Genomic DNA, 17,460 nt, shown 5'->3' on the forward strand with positions numbered 1-17,460 from the left:
CTTGGTCCTAAGGGAATGATGTTTCAGAACTGGGCCAGGTGGATTGGTCCACTTTTGCTGTTTTGATCAGCTCTCTGCCTGCAATAGACAATGAAAACCAATGGGAAAGGGTCAAACTCATAAATACTAGGCTTGTTCTGTTAACACATATAATAGCTATTAATTGCCTTTCTTCTGAGGAGCAAAAGGGCATGTTCAGTCAATGCCATAAGTAATACTGTATGATGTTATACTAAGATATTAATAAATCTAGCCTGGTTCAGGCTTTCCTGATGCCATAGATGGGATGTAGATTGGGAAAGGACCCCAAGTGGGCCATAACACTGACTTGCACACGGAAGATTACTTTGGTGTGTGGACTCTGTGGAGGGACAAAGGTCATAAAGTCATATATTTCAGATCTGAATCTGGAAGAATCAAGGCACTCAAGGCATTTTTAACATCCCAGGGACCTCATAGGTGTGTGTTCAGGCGTAAGTGAAGATTAGGACTGCCGTTTAACACAAAAACTAAAAATTCCAGGGGGTGTTTATATGAAGAGAAGCTTTAGGACACATCCCACGGCCCTGACAGCAGCAAGAGGGGATGTGTATATACACATGCTATATTAAAGATTCGGCTTCTGGATTTGAGGCTTTTTTTTTTTTAATTTTATTTATTTATTTGACAGAGATAGAGACAGCCAGAGAGAGAGGGAACACAAGCAGGGGGAGTGGGAGAGGAAGAAGCAGGCTCATAGCAGAGGAGCCTGATGTGGGGCTCGATCCCATAACGCCGGGATCACGCCCTGAGCCGAAGACAGCTGCTTAACCGCTGTGCCACCCAGGCGCCCCTGGATTTGATGCTTTTAACAACCACCACCACCACCACCACCACTACCACCACCACCACCACCACCACCTCCTCCTCCTCCTCCTCCTCCTCCTCCTCCTCCTCCTCCTCCTAATACATTTTAACTGTATAGAATGGTTGCTCTTTAGAAATTATGCTGTGGGCATGGTAGTTTAATCAGTACCTTGAAGTTTTTCCTTTATCTTTCCTATAGCTAATGGTTTCTGTAGAAAAAGACCAATTGATTTCTTTTTAAAATGTTGCTTCAGGGTGCAGAGACCTTTATAGGTCATGTTTCAACTTATAGGAAATTTTTATAGTTCAAATATAAATTACATTAAACGTGGGCTTTGTAATGGAGTTAAGGTTAAGTAAAGTTCTGACTTTCCTTAGGCTGTTTATAGTGTTCAGGAGGCTCCTGTTCTGTTGAGATAGGAGCTATGTTAAAGCAGAAGAATGGTCAGGGTTGGGTATAATAAGGAATGCAGGAGGCTCAGTCTAATTATTGTAATTCTTGAGATGTAGAAAGAGATGCACCAGGGCTCTATAATGCTTTGTTGGTGGCAGAACCAGTGTTACGAATTAGATTGTGCCCCCCCCCCCTGGAAAATAATTTGAAAGTCCTAACCCCTGGTACTTAGGAACTTATGGTACTGGTGACCTTATTTGGAAATAGAGTCTGCTGATATAATTAAGATCAGGTCATCCTGGCTACAGAGGGCCCTAAATACCATGACTGGTGTCATGGTGTCATATAAGAGAAGAGAACACCATGTAAAGAGAGAGACACAGGGAGAAGATGGCCATGTGTTGATGGAGGCAGAGACTAGAATGATGCATCTATAAACCAAGGAATACCAAGGATTGCCAGCAACCACCAGAAGCTAGAAGAGGCAAGGAAGGATTCTGCCCTACAGGTTTCAGAGGGAGCCTGGCCCTGCTGACACCTGGATTTTGGCCTTTTACCCTCCAGGTCTGTGAGACAATAAATATCTCTTGTCTTAAGCCAGCTAGTTTGTGGTACTTTGTTATGGCAGACCTGGAAAACTAATACATCTGTTATGTCATTTGGGAGGCCCAGTACAAAATGAAAATGCAGGGTCCTTGTTAAAAAAATCAAGAATTCTTAAATGGTGACAGTAGATTATTGAACCAAGTTGGGGGCTTTTCTGAGCCCTGGGCCTTGAGTGATTGCTCAGGTCACAAGTCATGAAGCTGGCCTTGGTTGCTGGGTTCTCAAAGTGCTGGATCCCCTTTGGCATGCAGGAAGTGGTTGAAGTGGATTATTACAGTGTGCACTGATTAACCACGGGAAAACCAAAGAACAAAAGAACACTCACTTCTTTTTCCTACGAATGGCTGTGTATGTCACACTAGCAACAAACAGAACTGCAAGAACTCCTGTGACAATCGCGAGACCAAACGCTGTCTTTTGGAGAGCCAATGTCCTCTGTGTCTCTGCTCCTGATAAAATATCAGATGGATTTTAATAGTCTGATTATTAAGAGGCTATTCTGGCTGCTCCTGGGTCCCTGGGAAGTTTTCCATCCAGGCTCTGGTGACTATTAATTATGGAAATGTACGTTTAACCCAAGAAAGTGCTCACTGTAGAGAAACCTTGTAGGGCAAGTCGTTGAAAGCCGATTTACTAAACGACCTATTCGCCAAATGACCCATTTTCCTAATGACCACTTTGCCAAGTGACCAATTTGCTAAAAGCTGATTTACTAAAAATCGGTTGGTGGGACATTTTGCTTGTCAATAACTGACGACAGTCAAAGACCTTACCCCAGGCTCCCAATGGGCTATGGGACAAGGGTAAGGGCCAAATAGTTGCAGCAAAACTCTAAAGCTTAAAAAAAAAAAAAGAAGCCTCAATAATTTGGTGAATTGTCATTCATTTAATTAGATTCCTACAAAATGGCCTGCTTCCTGTAAGTTCTCAAGAAGATCGTGGGCAGTGGCTTAGAAGAAGGGAAAGGGGTGTCCTTTGTACTCCGTTCTAATTGAGCATAGTTGTTTTAAGTATAATAAATCACCGAGCAGCATCTAGTTCTCTCTCTGCAGAACAAAAGCTGGCCAGTGTTTGCAAACAACTGAATTCTCAGAGATGATTCCGTTCTTTCTTTATATCACCCAGATTTAAGATTTCGAAGTCTTAAGAATTAGCAAACTTATTTACAGGAACCACCTCCTTCCCCCTTTTTTCAGCAGTGAGTGGAATGGTGAGGCTTCATTCCTCCCCTGTGAGCAGATTTCTTCCAGGCACCAGCAAGGACTGAGTTGCTGAAGGAAGGCTGCTTTTCTGTGTCTAGAAGGGGCATCAGGGGGCAGACTGCATGTGATTTCTGAGGATCAGAAGGATTATTGCTTGACGTTTTCTATGGAGAGCCTTCCTTTTGCCACAGGCACTATATGAAGTACCACCAACACGTGGAGGAATTCCCTACTTCCTCTACTATCTGTTTAGAGCTGCTGCTATCTTGCACTGGGGGCACCGAAGCTGCCAGGGAAACAGGATTATTCTGCTTGATTCTGCCACCAACCCCCCACTTCCTTTTCTGATTCTTTTCTCAGGACAGAACAAACCACACTATCAATTTTATGTTGGTTGTTTTTGTATCTCACCTGGCTGCTGGTTGTATGAGTCTACAAGCATTTCCTGGGTGACTGCCAGGGAGCCATTGTGGGGTTCTGGGGTAACCCCCAGGAGCTTACACATGAGTGGGTAGATGTGGATGCTGTCAAAAGGCTCAGCTAGGTGATTCTTCTTGAAATTTGGCCCAAAAGCTCTGAAGATAGTCTTCATGTCCATGTGGATGTTATCAAAGCCATGATCTCCTTTGTTGAAATATATTATAAGTTGCTGAAAAATAATAACAAAAAAGCCATTTTAGATTCCAATCCCCTGAAAGAAAACTGTCCCTTATTGTCATGCTATTCAGATCCAGGAAATCTTTAAAAATTTAAATAACAAGGAAGGACACTGCTCTGCAGTGCCAAGGAGAAGAGCGAGGAATGAAAGATCTTTAAGAAAGAGAATAAAGAAACCATACCCATTGGACACAGCAAGAAGATAATACTGACAATAATAAGAAGCTCAAACATAGTGCCTCTGGTGATGCCCTCATGTACTTTGCAAGCTCCTTAATCCTGAAGAGAGAAGAGTAATAACACCTACTTCACTGCACACCAAAGCAGGCAGGTGGATGGGGATCTGAGAAGTGAGCTCAGTGAGAGTCACTGAGACTCAAAGGATTTTCTGCCTAATGGTCAGTTCAGAAGGTTCCCTATTCCCTCAAACCTGGTTGGTTATGTTGGGAATGTGACTATTGCATTAAATCCCTTCATATCACTCTCAACTTGTTACGTCATGAACCAGGCTTACAAAGAGGCCAGTGACCGTAGATCTCTCCTTGGCAAGACCTTAGCTTTGGGCACACATCGTCAGTGTTCTGGCCTGTGTGAGGGATTGCAAAATATCAATAAATTGTTGCATTTTACTGTGACTATTTTCACCAACATTAAACAATAACCTTATGAGTTTTCCCATATCTGTTATACTCTGAACTTGTAGCAATACAAGAGTATATAGATTGCAGACATGCTTATAATGTTCAGCTCCTGTTTGTAGCCTAGGACAAGTGTTCTTCAAGTTATACCTGGGATGGTCTTCTGTCATGTACTGTTTAGATATCACCTACACTTTGTTCTGCCATGAATTATTGGTTGGTAAGTTACAAAAACCAGACCACCTCACTTATGTCTCACAGTTAGCCTCGATTTTGGTATTTTCTTCTTTAGATTTGCTTATTTTTTCATAACGGCTTTGTTGAGATATAATTTGTATACCATACAATGTACCCATTTAAAATGTACAGTCTGATGATTTTTTAATTTTTCTCAGAGTTGTGCAACTATCACAACAATCAATTTTGGAACATTCATCACCCCAAAAAGAAACCCTGTACCTTTCAGCAGTCACTCCCCTTTCCCCCCCCCGACATCTCCCCTTGCTCTAGACAACCACCAATCTATGTTCTGTCTCTATAGATTTGCCTATTCTGAACATTTCATTTAAATAGAATCATACAAGATGTAGTCCTTTGTATCTAATTTCTTTCAGTGATCACAGTATTCTCAGGGTTCATTCAAGTTATAACATGTATCAGTACTTTGTTCCTTTTAATGGCAACATAATATTCCATTGTATGGATATACCATATTTCATTCATCTGTTTATCAACTGATGGACAATTGGGTTGTTTTTACTTCTTGGTTATGAATAATGCTGCTATGAGCATTTGTGTATAATTTTGTTTGTGAACAGGGTTACTTATTATTCTTATCATTATTATTTTTGATACGTGCAAAGAGGAACCAGCAGGTGGGTTTTTTTTTGGTGAATCTACTAGTGATCTGTGCATAATGATCAAGCACACAGGCTTGGGTTCAAACTTCAGCCTTATACTTCTAATCCAAATCACTTCTCTCTAGCTTTGGTTTATTCCTCATTAAAATGGGGGAGATAAGAGTATCTTTAGGGGCTGGGAAAACAGAAATGAAATAACTCATGTTAAAATTTTAGTACAGTTCTGGACAGGGCCTTGGTCAGGGAGGGATGTTTGTCATTATTATTGCATAGTGGTGACATGGGACAGGGTTGGTTGGGTGTGATATGGGTTTGGGGATGGGGAACACTTAGTGGATTACAACTTATGTTTTAATTTTTTTCAGAACTGTTTCTTTCTAGAGGCTGTCTCCCAGACCCAAGATGACTTTATTCATTTTAGAATCAACTCACCCCATTGATGTTATAACCAGAGTCAGCATACATCACGATTGGCAGGACCCGCTTGTGTTTAGCAAAATGGAAACGTTCTGGGAATTCCTCCTTCTTGTACACATTGAGATGAGGGTGTGCATTCTTCAGCGCTTGGTAAACAGCTTCTTCTTGTCCTGGTTTCGGCAGAAGCATCCCAAAGCCACCATAGTCCACGATATCAAACTTGACCAAGTCCCAGAACTTGATGTAGTTAGTCAAGAGGATCTCAGTGACGTTGGGCTTCTTTTTTACTGTGGTCATGCCATGGTCTGATGTGATGATGACATTGAGGTGCTTGGTCAAGCCGTGCCTCTCAATGGCTTCCACCAGGTACCCGATGGTTCTGTCGATTTGCTGAATGATCACCCTTCTGTTCTCCGTCTCAGGCCCAAATTTGTGTCCCATGTTATCTGGCTCTCCATAGTACAGAGTCACGAAGTCAAAGTCTTCCTTAGTGAACCAGTTCATGACAATATCGATGTTCTCCCTCCACTCTGTCTCGTTGCTGTCTGGGTGAGTGTAAGACTCCACCAGGGACCGCTGGACAGCCTCCCCTTGGTACTTCGCACCTCCCCCAGGATAGTGAAATGATGCCGTCTTCCTCCCCTGCAAACACAAGAAGAAAATTCTATCAGCGCTGTTTCTCATATCTTTTCCATAATAAGTGAAGCCTGACTTGTTGATGTCCCTTAGTCCAGAGGCGTAGAGAACATGTAAGCTTTGGAGTCAGATGGGATTGGACTTCATTCCTGGCTTCACCAGGATCTCATCGAATCTGTAACACCATTGATTGCAAGACATGTTATTATTTTATGTGGTACTAGAAGAAAAATGCTGCCAGTTAAACCATGACACTCCACTGATTATAAGATGCACTCCAACTTCAGAGATGGCAAAATGAAAAAAAAGTTCCTGGAATGGAGGAAAAATGGTACTTTCTATGTTGGTGATGGTGAGTACATTCCTTAATCTCTTATGCTTCAGTGTTTCTACATGTAAAATGCCAAAAAGTTGATGTTATTTTTGTGAGGATTAAGCCTGATAACTTTAAGATAAACTGTTGGGGACTGTGTTTTGGCATATGGTAGGCACTCTTTTCTTTGCCTCCAGATATAGCATACCACCATAAAGCCTTCCCCGATGTGTATAGTGGACAGTTAACATTTTTGCTTGCCCAGCACCCACTCCCCCTCCACTAGTTCAGAGAACCCTGACTTCCCCTAGAGACTCTGCCCTTGCTTCACAGCTGGTTTGGGATGTGTTGTTTTCACATCAGGCTCCAGAGGTGGGATGTAGTTGTGGCCTGGCCAATCAGAGGACACTGCATCCACTGGCCACAGCAGTTGGTTCAGCCTTGGGCCCTGTCCCCATCAGAGCCAATGAGATTTGGTTTTGGGACTTCTGGGGAGGAGGAGTAAGGGCTAGAGGAAAGCTTTGGACCAGAAATGAGGTTGTTTTAAAAACACACATGATTGCAAAGTAAAAAAAAAAAAAAAATTCTTAAGTGATCTCTCCAGCAGAAAGGTGGTTGTTGACAAAGCTTGGTAAAATTGTTAGGAAAAAAAATAATTTTATGTTTGCTCACCAGTGGGTTAACAATGAGATGGACACATCTCACTAAATAAGTCCTGTTGTTGCAAAGCAACTCCGCAACCAGGACATGGCACACAGTTGGGGCTCAATTAATTTTTGGTTTAATGAATGAATGACCTGCTTATTTGGGGAGCAAGTACTTTCCTTTGCCTCAGCAAAGCTATTAACTTGAAGGCTGTACTGTGACACTTCCTCTATCACCCATGGTTTGGATGTCCTGAAAAACTCAAAAGTTTATCAGTTTTAGTAGAACCAAGGATGGTGGTGGTGTCACTATGTTGATTTGGTATGGAGAATAAATGACCAGGAAGAATTTTGGGATAATGGCACCTGGGTTGTGGCTATTTGGTTAACAAATGAGCAGAAAAGTATAACTGAGAGTATTGACAAAACTTCCAATGTACCGTTTGAGAGAGAGAAGCAGGAAAGCAATTTGGAGGTTGTAGGGGATGCTGTTGGTTTTCTACCCACATCCCCTTATGGGGCCAGTGCACTTACATTCGCTTCAGCTGCTCCATGTTCTGGAAAATTACCTTCAGCCAAGTGGCCAAATCTTGCCTCACCTGGGAAGGTATTCTATCCTGCTTCTTCACTCCCAGCTGCCTATGGCCAGTGATTCACTGATGGGAGGACAAAAGACCAGCTTCCTTGCCTCAGGTTGGGATAGCATGGGGGTTCAGTTCATGCTCCAGAGCTCTCTGTGGGATTAAGCTGAAGCTGGTCTCTAACTGCAACCACAACTCACTTACCTTCTTTCAAACCCTGCCCTGTCAGTTTACCTCACTCCCATCTGCAGAGAACCCTTCCTCAATGCCTTATATGCACCAAATCCCTGCCTCAGGAGCAGCTTTTTGGAAGCTTGAAATAAGATAGAAGTCTTTTTTTTTTTTTTTTAAAGATTTTTATTTATTTATTTAAGAGAGAGAGATAGAGATCAAGAGAGAGCAAGCACAAGCAGGCAGAGGGGCAGAGGAAGAGGGAGAAACAGACTCCTTGCTGAGCAGGGAGCCCAAGGTAGGGCTCAATCCCAGGACCCTGGGGTCATGATCTGAGCCAATGGCAGATGCTCAACTGATGGAACCACGTAAGCGGCCCAAGATAGAAGTCTTAATACTAAATGTTTTGCAAGGCTCCAGAAGCTCTGCTATCCGTTGCTATAGGTGAAATATTGTACCCTCTGCCCTCCAGCCTTCATTTTCTATCATGTGATTTAGTTTTATATTCTCAAAACACTTTACCCATTCTGAAATTATCTTAATGTGTTTCTTGTTTACTGTCTATTTCCCTCCCTTAGAATGTGAGTTCCATGGGATCAGGGGCTATGTTGATTTTATTGACCACTCTTTTCCTGGGACCTAGAACAGGCCTGGCTCAGAGTAGGTGGTAATTGTTGGTTAAATGCATATTGAATGAATGCATGAATCACATCTCCTTTTGTGAGTGCAAAACCCATCCTATTTCTTACTCCTTTTTTTTTTTTTTTTTAAAGATTCTATTTATTTATTTGACAGAGATAGAGACAGCCAGCGAGAGAGGGAACACAAGCAGGGGGAGTGGGAGAGGAAGAAGCAGGCTCATAGCGGAGGAGCCTGATGTGGGGCTCGATCCCACAACGCCAGGATCACGCCCTGAGCCGAAGGCAGACGCCTAACCACTGTGCCACCCAGGCGCCCCCTATTTCTTACTCCTGATTAACTTATGGAAATAGTTACAGAAGCTCTTTCTTTTTTGGGTTCTAGCATCTTATTTGTAATCTCTTCAGGCAACACATTTTCATTTCTGATAATAGAATTTCTATGGTTGCTTTAACTTGCAAATCCTCTAATATTTATTTATTGCATTTCTGATTGGCATTACTCATAATTCTCAGTTTTTAGCGATGGTACTTTGTTTAACTTACATATAAATTGACTTTGCTCTGAAGTATGGAATTGGCTGGAAGGATAAAACTTTCAACATTTTGTAGAACATAGTTTGACTAGCAATTTTATTGTCTAGAATAAGCCGACATTGACATTATGTGGGACTTAGGCAGCTCTGCGTATCCAGTTGACTTCTTGATGTTTGCATGTGAAATCTCAGATGTTCCCAGCTTGAAATTGTCTTCTTGTGCTGTGTTCTCAACATATACCTTCTTTAAAGATATCTCAAGCTGTAGTCTTAGGAAACTCTGATTTTTTTTCACTTTGGCCCATAGGGATTTTAAGAGTTATACTGCTCCATGAAACAAGCTTCAGAGAGAAATGTATGTTTGAGTGTGTACACACACACACACACAAACACACAGGCACACACGACTCTGTTTATTTGGGACCCGTGATAATCAAAAGTGCTATTTTCAACAAATACTTCTGAGAAATAATCTGAGCACTTAATTGGATGCAAAAGAGTGGGTATTTACTATTCTACCCTTTAATTAGCATAATCAGTGTTTCCAGTAGCAATAGCAATTGGAAAATCGCTGGTTTTATTAGGTTCATTATTCTCCCTTAGTGTAGTGTTGCATCAATGTGGCTATTACTCTTAAGTTGCTTTTTTAAAACAAGAGTTGGTACTTCCTATAGGCAAAATCCTTTGGTTTTGTACAGAGTTTATTAGAACTAATCATTAGAACAGAAGTTTCAGTTTGGTTTTGCATTTTGTCTTGTCTCTTCCTTTAGGACAGAGTGAATGGCACAAGGTGCACATGTTTTAGGAAGGCCCTTGAACATTTCATCATGGTTGTGCTTTGTTGGGGAACATGAGTGGTTTAGGGAAAAGAGTTAGTTCCTCCTTCTAGGAAGTGATTTGGTGGAAAGAGATAGATTCCATGTATGTGAAATTCAGAAGTCAAGGTTGATTCTGAGTGTTTTCATTGCTTTTCTGTGCTCCAGAAGAGTCACTGAACAGAAGGAGCCAGACAGCCAAGATTCTGTTTTCTCCCCCTCCCACACCCTTTTGGAGGTCAGATTATTATTCTTAGAACCTTCATGATGCATAATAAAGATGTGGTTTGGGCCAATATTGGGATGAATGATCTTGTTATTAATGCTCTAGGCAGAAGCAGCTGGCACCATCTTGCTCATAGCTCTTCCAAGTTTGGAAGCTATTGTCTAGGAGACTTGGCTTACAGTGAAAATCTTAGCTGCCCTCCCCACCCTCTCTCCAAATCCCCTCCTGGTTGTAGCCTACCATGGTCCTGGTACAGACTCTTGGCAGCCATGAGGATCTCACTCAGATCATCCCCTGCCATTTCACTCCTTAATACGCTCTATAGCTCCTCTATGGAGAGGTGAAACATGCCTCTAGGTTTTCATGGTTTTCCTAGGTCTTGAAGTCATGGCTGCCTGCCTTTCTCTGAGGATTAGGACTTCTGAACTTGGTGAACCACTTCGGCATGCTCAGTTAAAATCTGAGCTTGCTCTAAATGGAGCCTCTCCATTCATACCCTGACCATTAGTGAAATTCTGCTGGAGTGTGGATACATTCTTGGACTGTGAGTAATGGACGCAAAGGTGGCCAGGAATCCCATCTTTTAGGCATCATCCACAAGGCATGTCAATTCTTATATATCTTGATGGACTCTGGCAGTGTTAGTGTCATGGAAGGAAAACATTCTAGTCCCATTAAAGGTGATTGCATCAATCTCCACAAAGCCCTCCTGGAAGAGACTCAGGAGAAGGATGGATTTTCCCAGTGATGGATACAGGTCAGGCCACTCCCCTATAGTCCTGCCTGGTAATAGAGATGGGCCCCTGAATGACATTTAGGGCCAGTTGGTATGCTGTTACTGGGGGGCTGACCTGGGGCCACAGGTTTGCTCTGATTGCAGCAGCTTTCCTGCCAGCTCCTCGGGGAGCTGACCAGTGGCCCTGTCCCATGGCAGGAGATGTCAGTGGTAGAATGAGATATACCAGATTGACTTTCACTTGCCAAATGCATGGCATCTTGTCAGTCGTCTGGCCTTGCACCAGATTCTGTTTTTGCACAACCACTTATGAATTCAGCAAAGAGGAAGAACACTCTGATTATGAATTGAACAGAAGGAAACAAAGTCCTGAAAATAAATGATAATGAGATAAGAACCATGAATAAGAAAAACTACAGGAAAGAATGCTACCAGAAGCCTCATGCCAATGAACAAATACTGTAGCAAGAGACTAGAGAGGCCCTGGGTTTTGAACAGAGAATTAATGAAGACTGCCCAGACCTCCCTAGCAGCAAGGCAAATACGTGATTCACTATGAAATCCACAGCTAAATGTTTTGGCCAGGGAAGTAATATAATGTTATGGTTAAGAGTTAAGAGTTACTGAACCCAGAGTGAGTTCAAATCTCAGCTTTGCCTCTTGCTAGTTTTGTGACTTTGAGAAGTTATGGCACTGCTCTGTGCTTCAGTTTACTCACCTGTTAAGTGGGCATGATAGTAACACCCACCTAAGAACTGGTATAAATTAATAAATTTAAAACACTTAAATCACTACTAGGCACATAGAAGGTGTTATGAATGTTATTTCCTTGAGGGGACAGAATTTATTTGCATGGTTTCTGCCTCAAAGTTAAAAATAATGTGACAGAAGAGGAAGGAATCTAGAGCCCAACAGTCAAGGGAAAAACGAAGCTGAGGTAGAGTCATTGACAACCCCCTGTGATTCATTTAAAGTTATGCTGTCCAATATGGTAGCCCTTAACCACATGTGATATTTAGATTTAAATTGAAATTAATAAAAATTAGATGCAATTAAAATTTTGGTTCCTTAGTCTCACTAGTCACATTTCAAGGGCTCAATAACCACATGTGGCTAGTGGTATTCATGTTGGACAGTGCACAGTAGAACATGTCCATCATCAAAGAAAGTTCCATTGAATAGTTCTGACTTAGAGCTGTAGTGACTAGCTGAAGTGCTAAATGATTCAGTCTCCTTTAAAGACTAATAGTTTTTGAATATTTAGTTTCAGCATGTTACATGCATTATCTCAGTTAAGAAGTAGGGACTCTGATAATCCTCATTTTATGGGTGAGGCAAATCAAGCACAGAAAGGAGTGTTTTGCCCAAGGTAAAGCAACTGGAGAAAGGTGGAGCTGGCCAGATTCTGCTCCAGGAGTCTAAGTCCACAGCCTGCATTCTGAGCTGCAGCAGCACCACCTTGCAGCATGATACACCCAGTATATGTTGGAGCACAGAGATGAAGCTCCAGTGCCCAGGGGATCTTTGGAGCAAAGGTTGGTGTCTTGGGGAAGACAAGGAGAAGGTTCTACTCTGAAGTGATGACTGTGAAAGTTGATTAAGAAAATACAAAGCTGGGGGGCGCCTGGGTGGCACAGCGGTTAAGCGTCTGCCTTCGGCTCAGGGCGTGATCCCGGCGTTATGGGATCGAGCCCCACATCAGGCTCCTCAGCTATGAGCCTGCTTCTTCCTCTCCCACTTCCCCTGCTTGTGTTCCCTCTCTTGCTGGCTGTCTCTGTCTCTGTTGAATAAATAAATAAAATCTTAAAAAAAAAAAAAAGAAAAAAAAAAAAGAAAATACAAAGCTGGGTGCCTGGGTGGCTCAGTCGTTAAGTGTCTGCCTTCGGCCCAGGGAGTGATCCCGGGGTCCTGGGATCGAGTCCCACGTCAGGCTCCCTGTTCTGCTGGGAGCCTGCTTCTTCCTCTCCCACTCCCCCTGCTTGTGTTCCCTCTCTTGCTGACTGTGTCTCTCTCTCTGTCAAAGAAATAAATAAAATCTTAAAAAAGAATAGAAAAGAAAATACAAAGCTGACAGCAGTTTTGGGGCTGGGACTTAAACCTGCAGCTCTGATTTCTGCCTTTTTGAAGCAATAATAAGTGGCCACTGGAATCCTTTCAAGTGAATGTTCTTAGAGCTTTTCATGGTCTGAAGATTCATTAAATGGTCAACTTCATTCTTAAGGGCTTTTATGCTTAAGTCTGAGGCAAGTGTATAAGCAAATATTTGTGAAAGAGCTGCTCAGTTCAGACCCTATGGTGAACCCTGGAGGTACAATCATGATTAAGCCAGACTCTGCCCTCATAGAGACTCATCCATCGATAATGGCTAAATGCATATTTCATTTAATACTTACATCAAATCTGTTACATAGCACATTATCATTATTCCCATTACACATTTAGGGAAACATGTTTACAGAAGTTAAGTCACTTTCTCAAGGTCACAGCTTCTAACCCCCATCCCACATGCTTAGGAAAGAGAGGCGATGTCCTGGAAGCTAACCCAGGGTTTCTGATAGTACCTGTCTCTGGGCTGTGATCCAGAGGGGGAGAACACCATTGTCCCACCACTCAGTCTTGTTCTGTGTAGTTTTGAAGGAGAACTTCCATTTAGTCTCTGTGTCAAACATCATGTTGTGAATGACTCCGTGATCTTCAATCCAGCGACCTGGGGAATGAAGGAGGGAAGGTATTGATAAGTTATATGAATGGAAACTGCCAGGGGTATCAAAGTGATCTTAAGACCTCCCCCAATATCCTTCTGGTTGGCCTACTTCTTCTGGAGGATTGTTGCCCTGGGTGGCTACCCTGGGGCTTCATTCAGACTTGGTTTTCTGGAGGTACAAACACTGGTAGGCATAACGGAAGGGCTAATTACATCTCACAACTGCCAGATTGGATCTGCTCCCTGGAAGAGTCCTCACAGTCCTGGAGGAAGCTGGGGTTGGCTGTAGAATCTGATATGGGAGAGAAGGCAGGGCATGGGGAGGCCAGGTTACTTGGGTTATTCTGTGTCCAGAAGGTAAGAGCCCAGAATTTGAATATTTCCTGTGGGATGATTTTCCTACTGTTCTGCTTGTGATGATCTGATTCAATATTGAATTTCCAGTGGGCCCAATTCTTGGCAAATATCCCACGGTTTTTCCTAGGACTCCCATGCTGTTTGAGGAAAACAATGAAATCAGGAAGGATTTCTAGACATAAATGGGTATAGACTTATTTCTCCCTACTTAAAGAAGGAAGGCAGATGTTGGGGAATGTGATTAAGCTAGATTGTTCTTGAAAACGTAAGAATTGAACCAGACATGGAAAAAACCTGTGATCTTACATTGTACCAGGGAAAAGGGGAGTGCGTATTGGGGGGAAGTCTAAAGAGTGAACCAAAGATCCAAGGGGACAACTGAGTCCACTTCCTTACCTGCTGGGACAGAATCCTCTGGGTAACCCTACTGATTATAATAAGATAGTGGTGATTTCTCCTGTTTCCAAGTTAAATCAAGGCAGGACGTTCTGTGACTAGAACTGGACGGTTACGGGAACCAAGAAGGGAAAGCTCTCCACTGGCTCAGAGTCATTGCTGGTGGGTAAAGTCCCCCTAGGATGGCCAAGGCTTTCAGCTGGGAAGAAGCAAAAACAGTTGTTGCTTTTTTGTTTCTGCCTTGTAGGTAGACCACGCTTGGGGGCACTGGAAAGAAGTTGTGCTGCTGTCAGAGATTGGGGCTTTGGGGTCAAGATTCCTGGTCAGGGATCAAATTGGGTGGTCATCAGGGGAAGCATGGACCTAGAGTCCAAGAGATCTGGGTGCCAACCCCGACTTGGCTTTTGAACATGCCGTATGAACTTGAACAAACCCCTAACCTGCCTGGCCTTGGTTGCCTGAATAATAGCAGGTAGGGTTTGTGCGATGAAATCATGGCACATATTTACTGTCATGTCATAAGCCAACACCTTTCCTAAGTTTGTAGGGACATTAACTTATCTAATGCTCCCAACAATCCTGCAAGTGGCTACTATAATAGCCCCTCTTCTAGAGATTTCCCCCTTTAAGGAAACAGGCACAAAGTTTGCTCAAGATCATGTACCAAAACTGGGCTTTGAACCCAGGAGGCTTTGTTACAGCCCATGCTTTTTTTTTTGAATAGGTGAAATTCACATAACATAAAATTAACCATTAACATTTTAAAGTGTACAATTCAGTAGCATTTAGTATAGTCACAATGTTGTGCAATAATCAGCTCTTTCTAGTTCCAGGGCATATTCATCACCCCAAAAGGAGACTATACCCATTAGCAGTCACTTCCAAGTCCTCCATTCCCCCATCTCCTACTGACATCTAATCTGCTTTCTGTCTCTATAGTTTTACCTGTTCTGGACATTTCATAGAAATGAAATCTTACAATATGTGACCTTTTGTGTCTGGTTTCTTTTACTCAGCTTCATGTTTTCCAGGTTCATCTATGTTGTAGCATGTATCTGTACTTCATTCCTTTTTATGGCTGAATAATATTCATTGTACAAACAGACCAGAATTTGTTTATCATCCATCAGTTGGTGGACATTTAGGTTGTTTCTAGGTTGTTTGGCTACTGTGAATAATGCTGCTATGAGCATTCATGTATAAGTGTCAGTTTTCGGTTCTTTTGGGTATACACCTCAGAGTAGAATTGCTGGGTCATATGATGACTCTGTGTTTAAGTTTTTGAGGAACTGCCAGACTATTTTCCATAGTGGCTGTGCCATTTTGCAGTCCCATCAGCAGTGTCCAGGAGTTCCAGTTTCTCTACGTCCTCACCAACACTTGTTATCTTCCTGTTTTTGATTATAGCCATGGCAATGGTATCTCATTGGGTTTGACATGCATTTCCGGAATGACTGATGGTGTTGAGCATTACAACCTGGGCTCTTAATCTCTCTACTATACTGTATGTCGTGGGTGTGTGTGTCAAATGCCACAAGTGAGAGTACTTTGTTACAGGTAGGTAGGGGCTAAGTGGGCAAGAACTTTTCAAGCCTCAAGAATGAGTAACAGAAGCCTTTTGAAATCTATAACAAATTGTCTCCTTGTTATAGTGTCTGAGCTTTCTCATGGCTGAGCCATGCCATATCACAGTAGATGAAATGGAAACACAGAGACAATTCACCCAGGGAGTAGCTTGCTTTTGCCTTGGCTTTTTGATTTTGTTTTTGCCTGTAAATCCTGGATTCTGTTCTATGTGATTCTTCCTGTCCAGTAAAGAGCAACTCACCCTGGAATTACAAACACCTTCCACTTCATCTGGTCTAGTATTTATCCGTGGTATTTTATACCACCAACCTCAGAATCAGTTGAACTGCTTGTTAAAAAACACAAATTCCTGGGGTGCCTGGATGGCTCAGTCGGTTAAGCATCTGCCTTTGGCTCAGGTCATGATCTCAGGGTCCTGGGATGGAGCCCTGCATCCAGTTCTCTGCTTAGCAGGAAGTCTGCTTCTCCCTCTCACTCTCCCTCTGTGCTCTCTCTGTCTCTCTCTCAAATAAATAAAAAAATCTTAACCCCCCCCAAATTCCCAGGGAACCTGGGCGGCTCATTTGGTTAAACATCTGCCTTCGGGGGTGCCTGGGTTGCTCAGTCTTTAAGCGTCTGCCTTCGGCTCAGGTCATGATCCCGGGGTGCTGGGATCGAGCCCTGCGTCGGGCTCCCTGCTCAGCGGGAAGCCTGCTTCTCCCTCTCCCTCTGCTTGTGTCCCCTCTCTCTCTGTGTATCTCTCTGTCAAATAAATAAAATCTTAAAAAAAACCCCCAAAAAACCAAACATCTGCCTTTGGCTCAGGTCATGATCCCAGAGAGCTGGGATCGAGCCTGAGTGGGGCTCCCTGCTCAGCAGGGAGTCTGCTTCTCCCTCTGCCCCTCCCCCCTGTTCATGCTTGCTCTCTCTCTCGCTCTCTCTCTCTCAAATAAATTAAAAAAAGAAAAAGCAACCAAACAAAAAACCGTCACAAATTCCCTGGTGTCCACTCCAGCCTTTGCTGAATCCACACCTCTAGGGTGGGGTTTGGGAGCCTACATTTTCATAAGCTCTCCTGGTGGTTCTAGTGCCCACTGAGATGTCCCACTGACATGTCAGAACCACTAGCTCAGGGGCTGTTAGTCATTTACACTTGCATGTGGATTAGTTCTAGCAGAGTGCCCATTACTCCAAAATCTGGGTTGATAGCAGCTTCCGTGAGGGACCAAAGGGAGGGCAGGCAGCTGTCAAAACCTGGAGCGCTCCATTATCTGGGGAAGCTCGGGGGCCCAAAGCCACTGGGAGGATGTGGAGGAGGGATTGGAGGAAGCAGAGGATGCCACGGACACAGAAACTTCCCCCTCCTGGACTTTAATGATTCTGGCTTCCAGGCTCTGGGACCCAGAGGTCAATTATAGTATCAGTTAAGTAGACTAGCCTGGGAACCAATCATGGAATCCATTTTCCCCTCGAAGAGATATTACCCAAGTTTCAAACACCTAACCTAAAATGAGTTCAGGG

General features: G+C 43.1%; 1 protein-coding gene across 1 annotated transcript in view; it reads right to left on the reverse strand.

The window, feature by feature from the left end:
- LOC113270880 (ectonucleotide pyrophosphatase/phosphodiesterase family member 7-like) overlaps positions 1-17,460 on the reverse strand; it is a 33,484-nt gene that overhangs the window by 1,429 nt on the left and 14,595 nt on the right. The window contains exons 2-4 of the mRNA XM_026520489.1: positions 13,478-13,623; positions 5,636-6,262; positions 3,460-3,697 (exon numbers count right to left, since the gene is read on the reverse strand). Of these exons, the coding sequence (XP_026376274.1) occupies positions 3,460-3,697; positions 5,636-6,262; positions 13,478-13,623 (1,011 nt within the window). The remainder of the gene's footprint in view (positions 1-3,459; positions 3,698-5,635; positions 6,263-13,477; positions 13,624-17,460) is intronic.

Source organism: Ursus arctos, unplaced genomic scaffold (genome assembly GCF_023065955.2).
Source record: "Ursus arctos isolate Adak ecotype North America unplaced genomic scaffold, UrsArc2.0 scaffold_2, whole genome shotgun sequence".
Taxonomy (NCBI): domain Eukaryota; kingdom Metazoa; phylum Chordata; class Mammalia; order Carnivora; family Ursidae; genus Ursus; species Ursus arctos.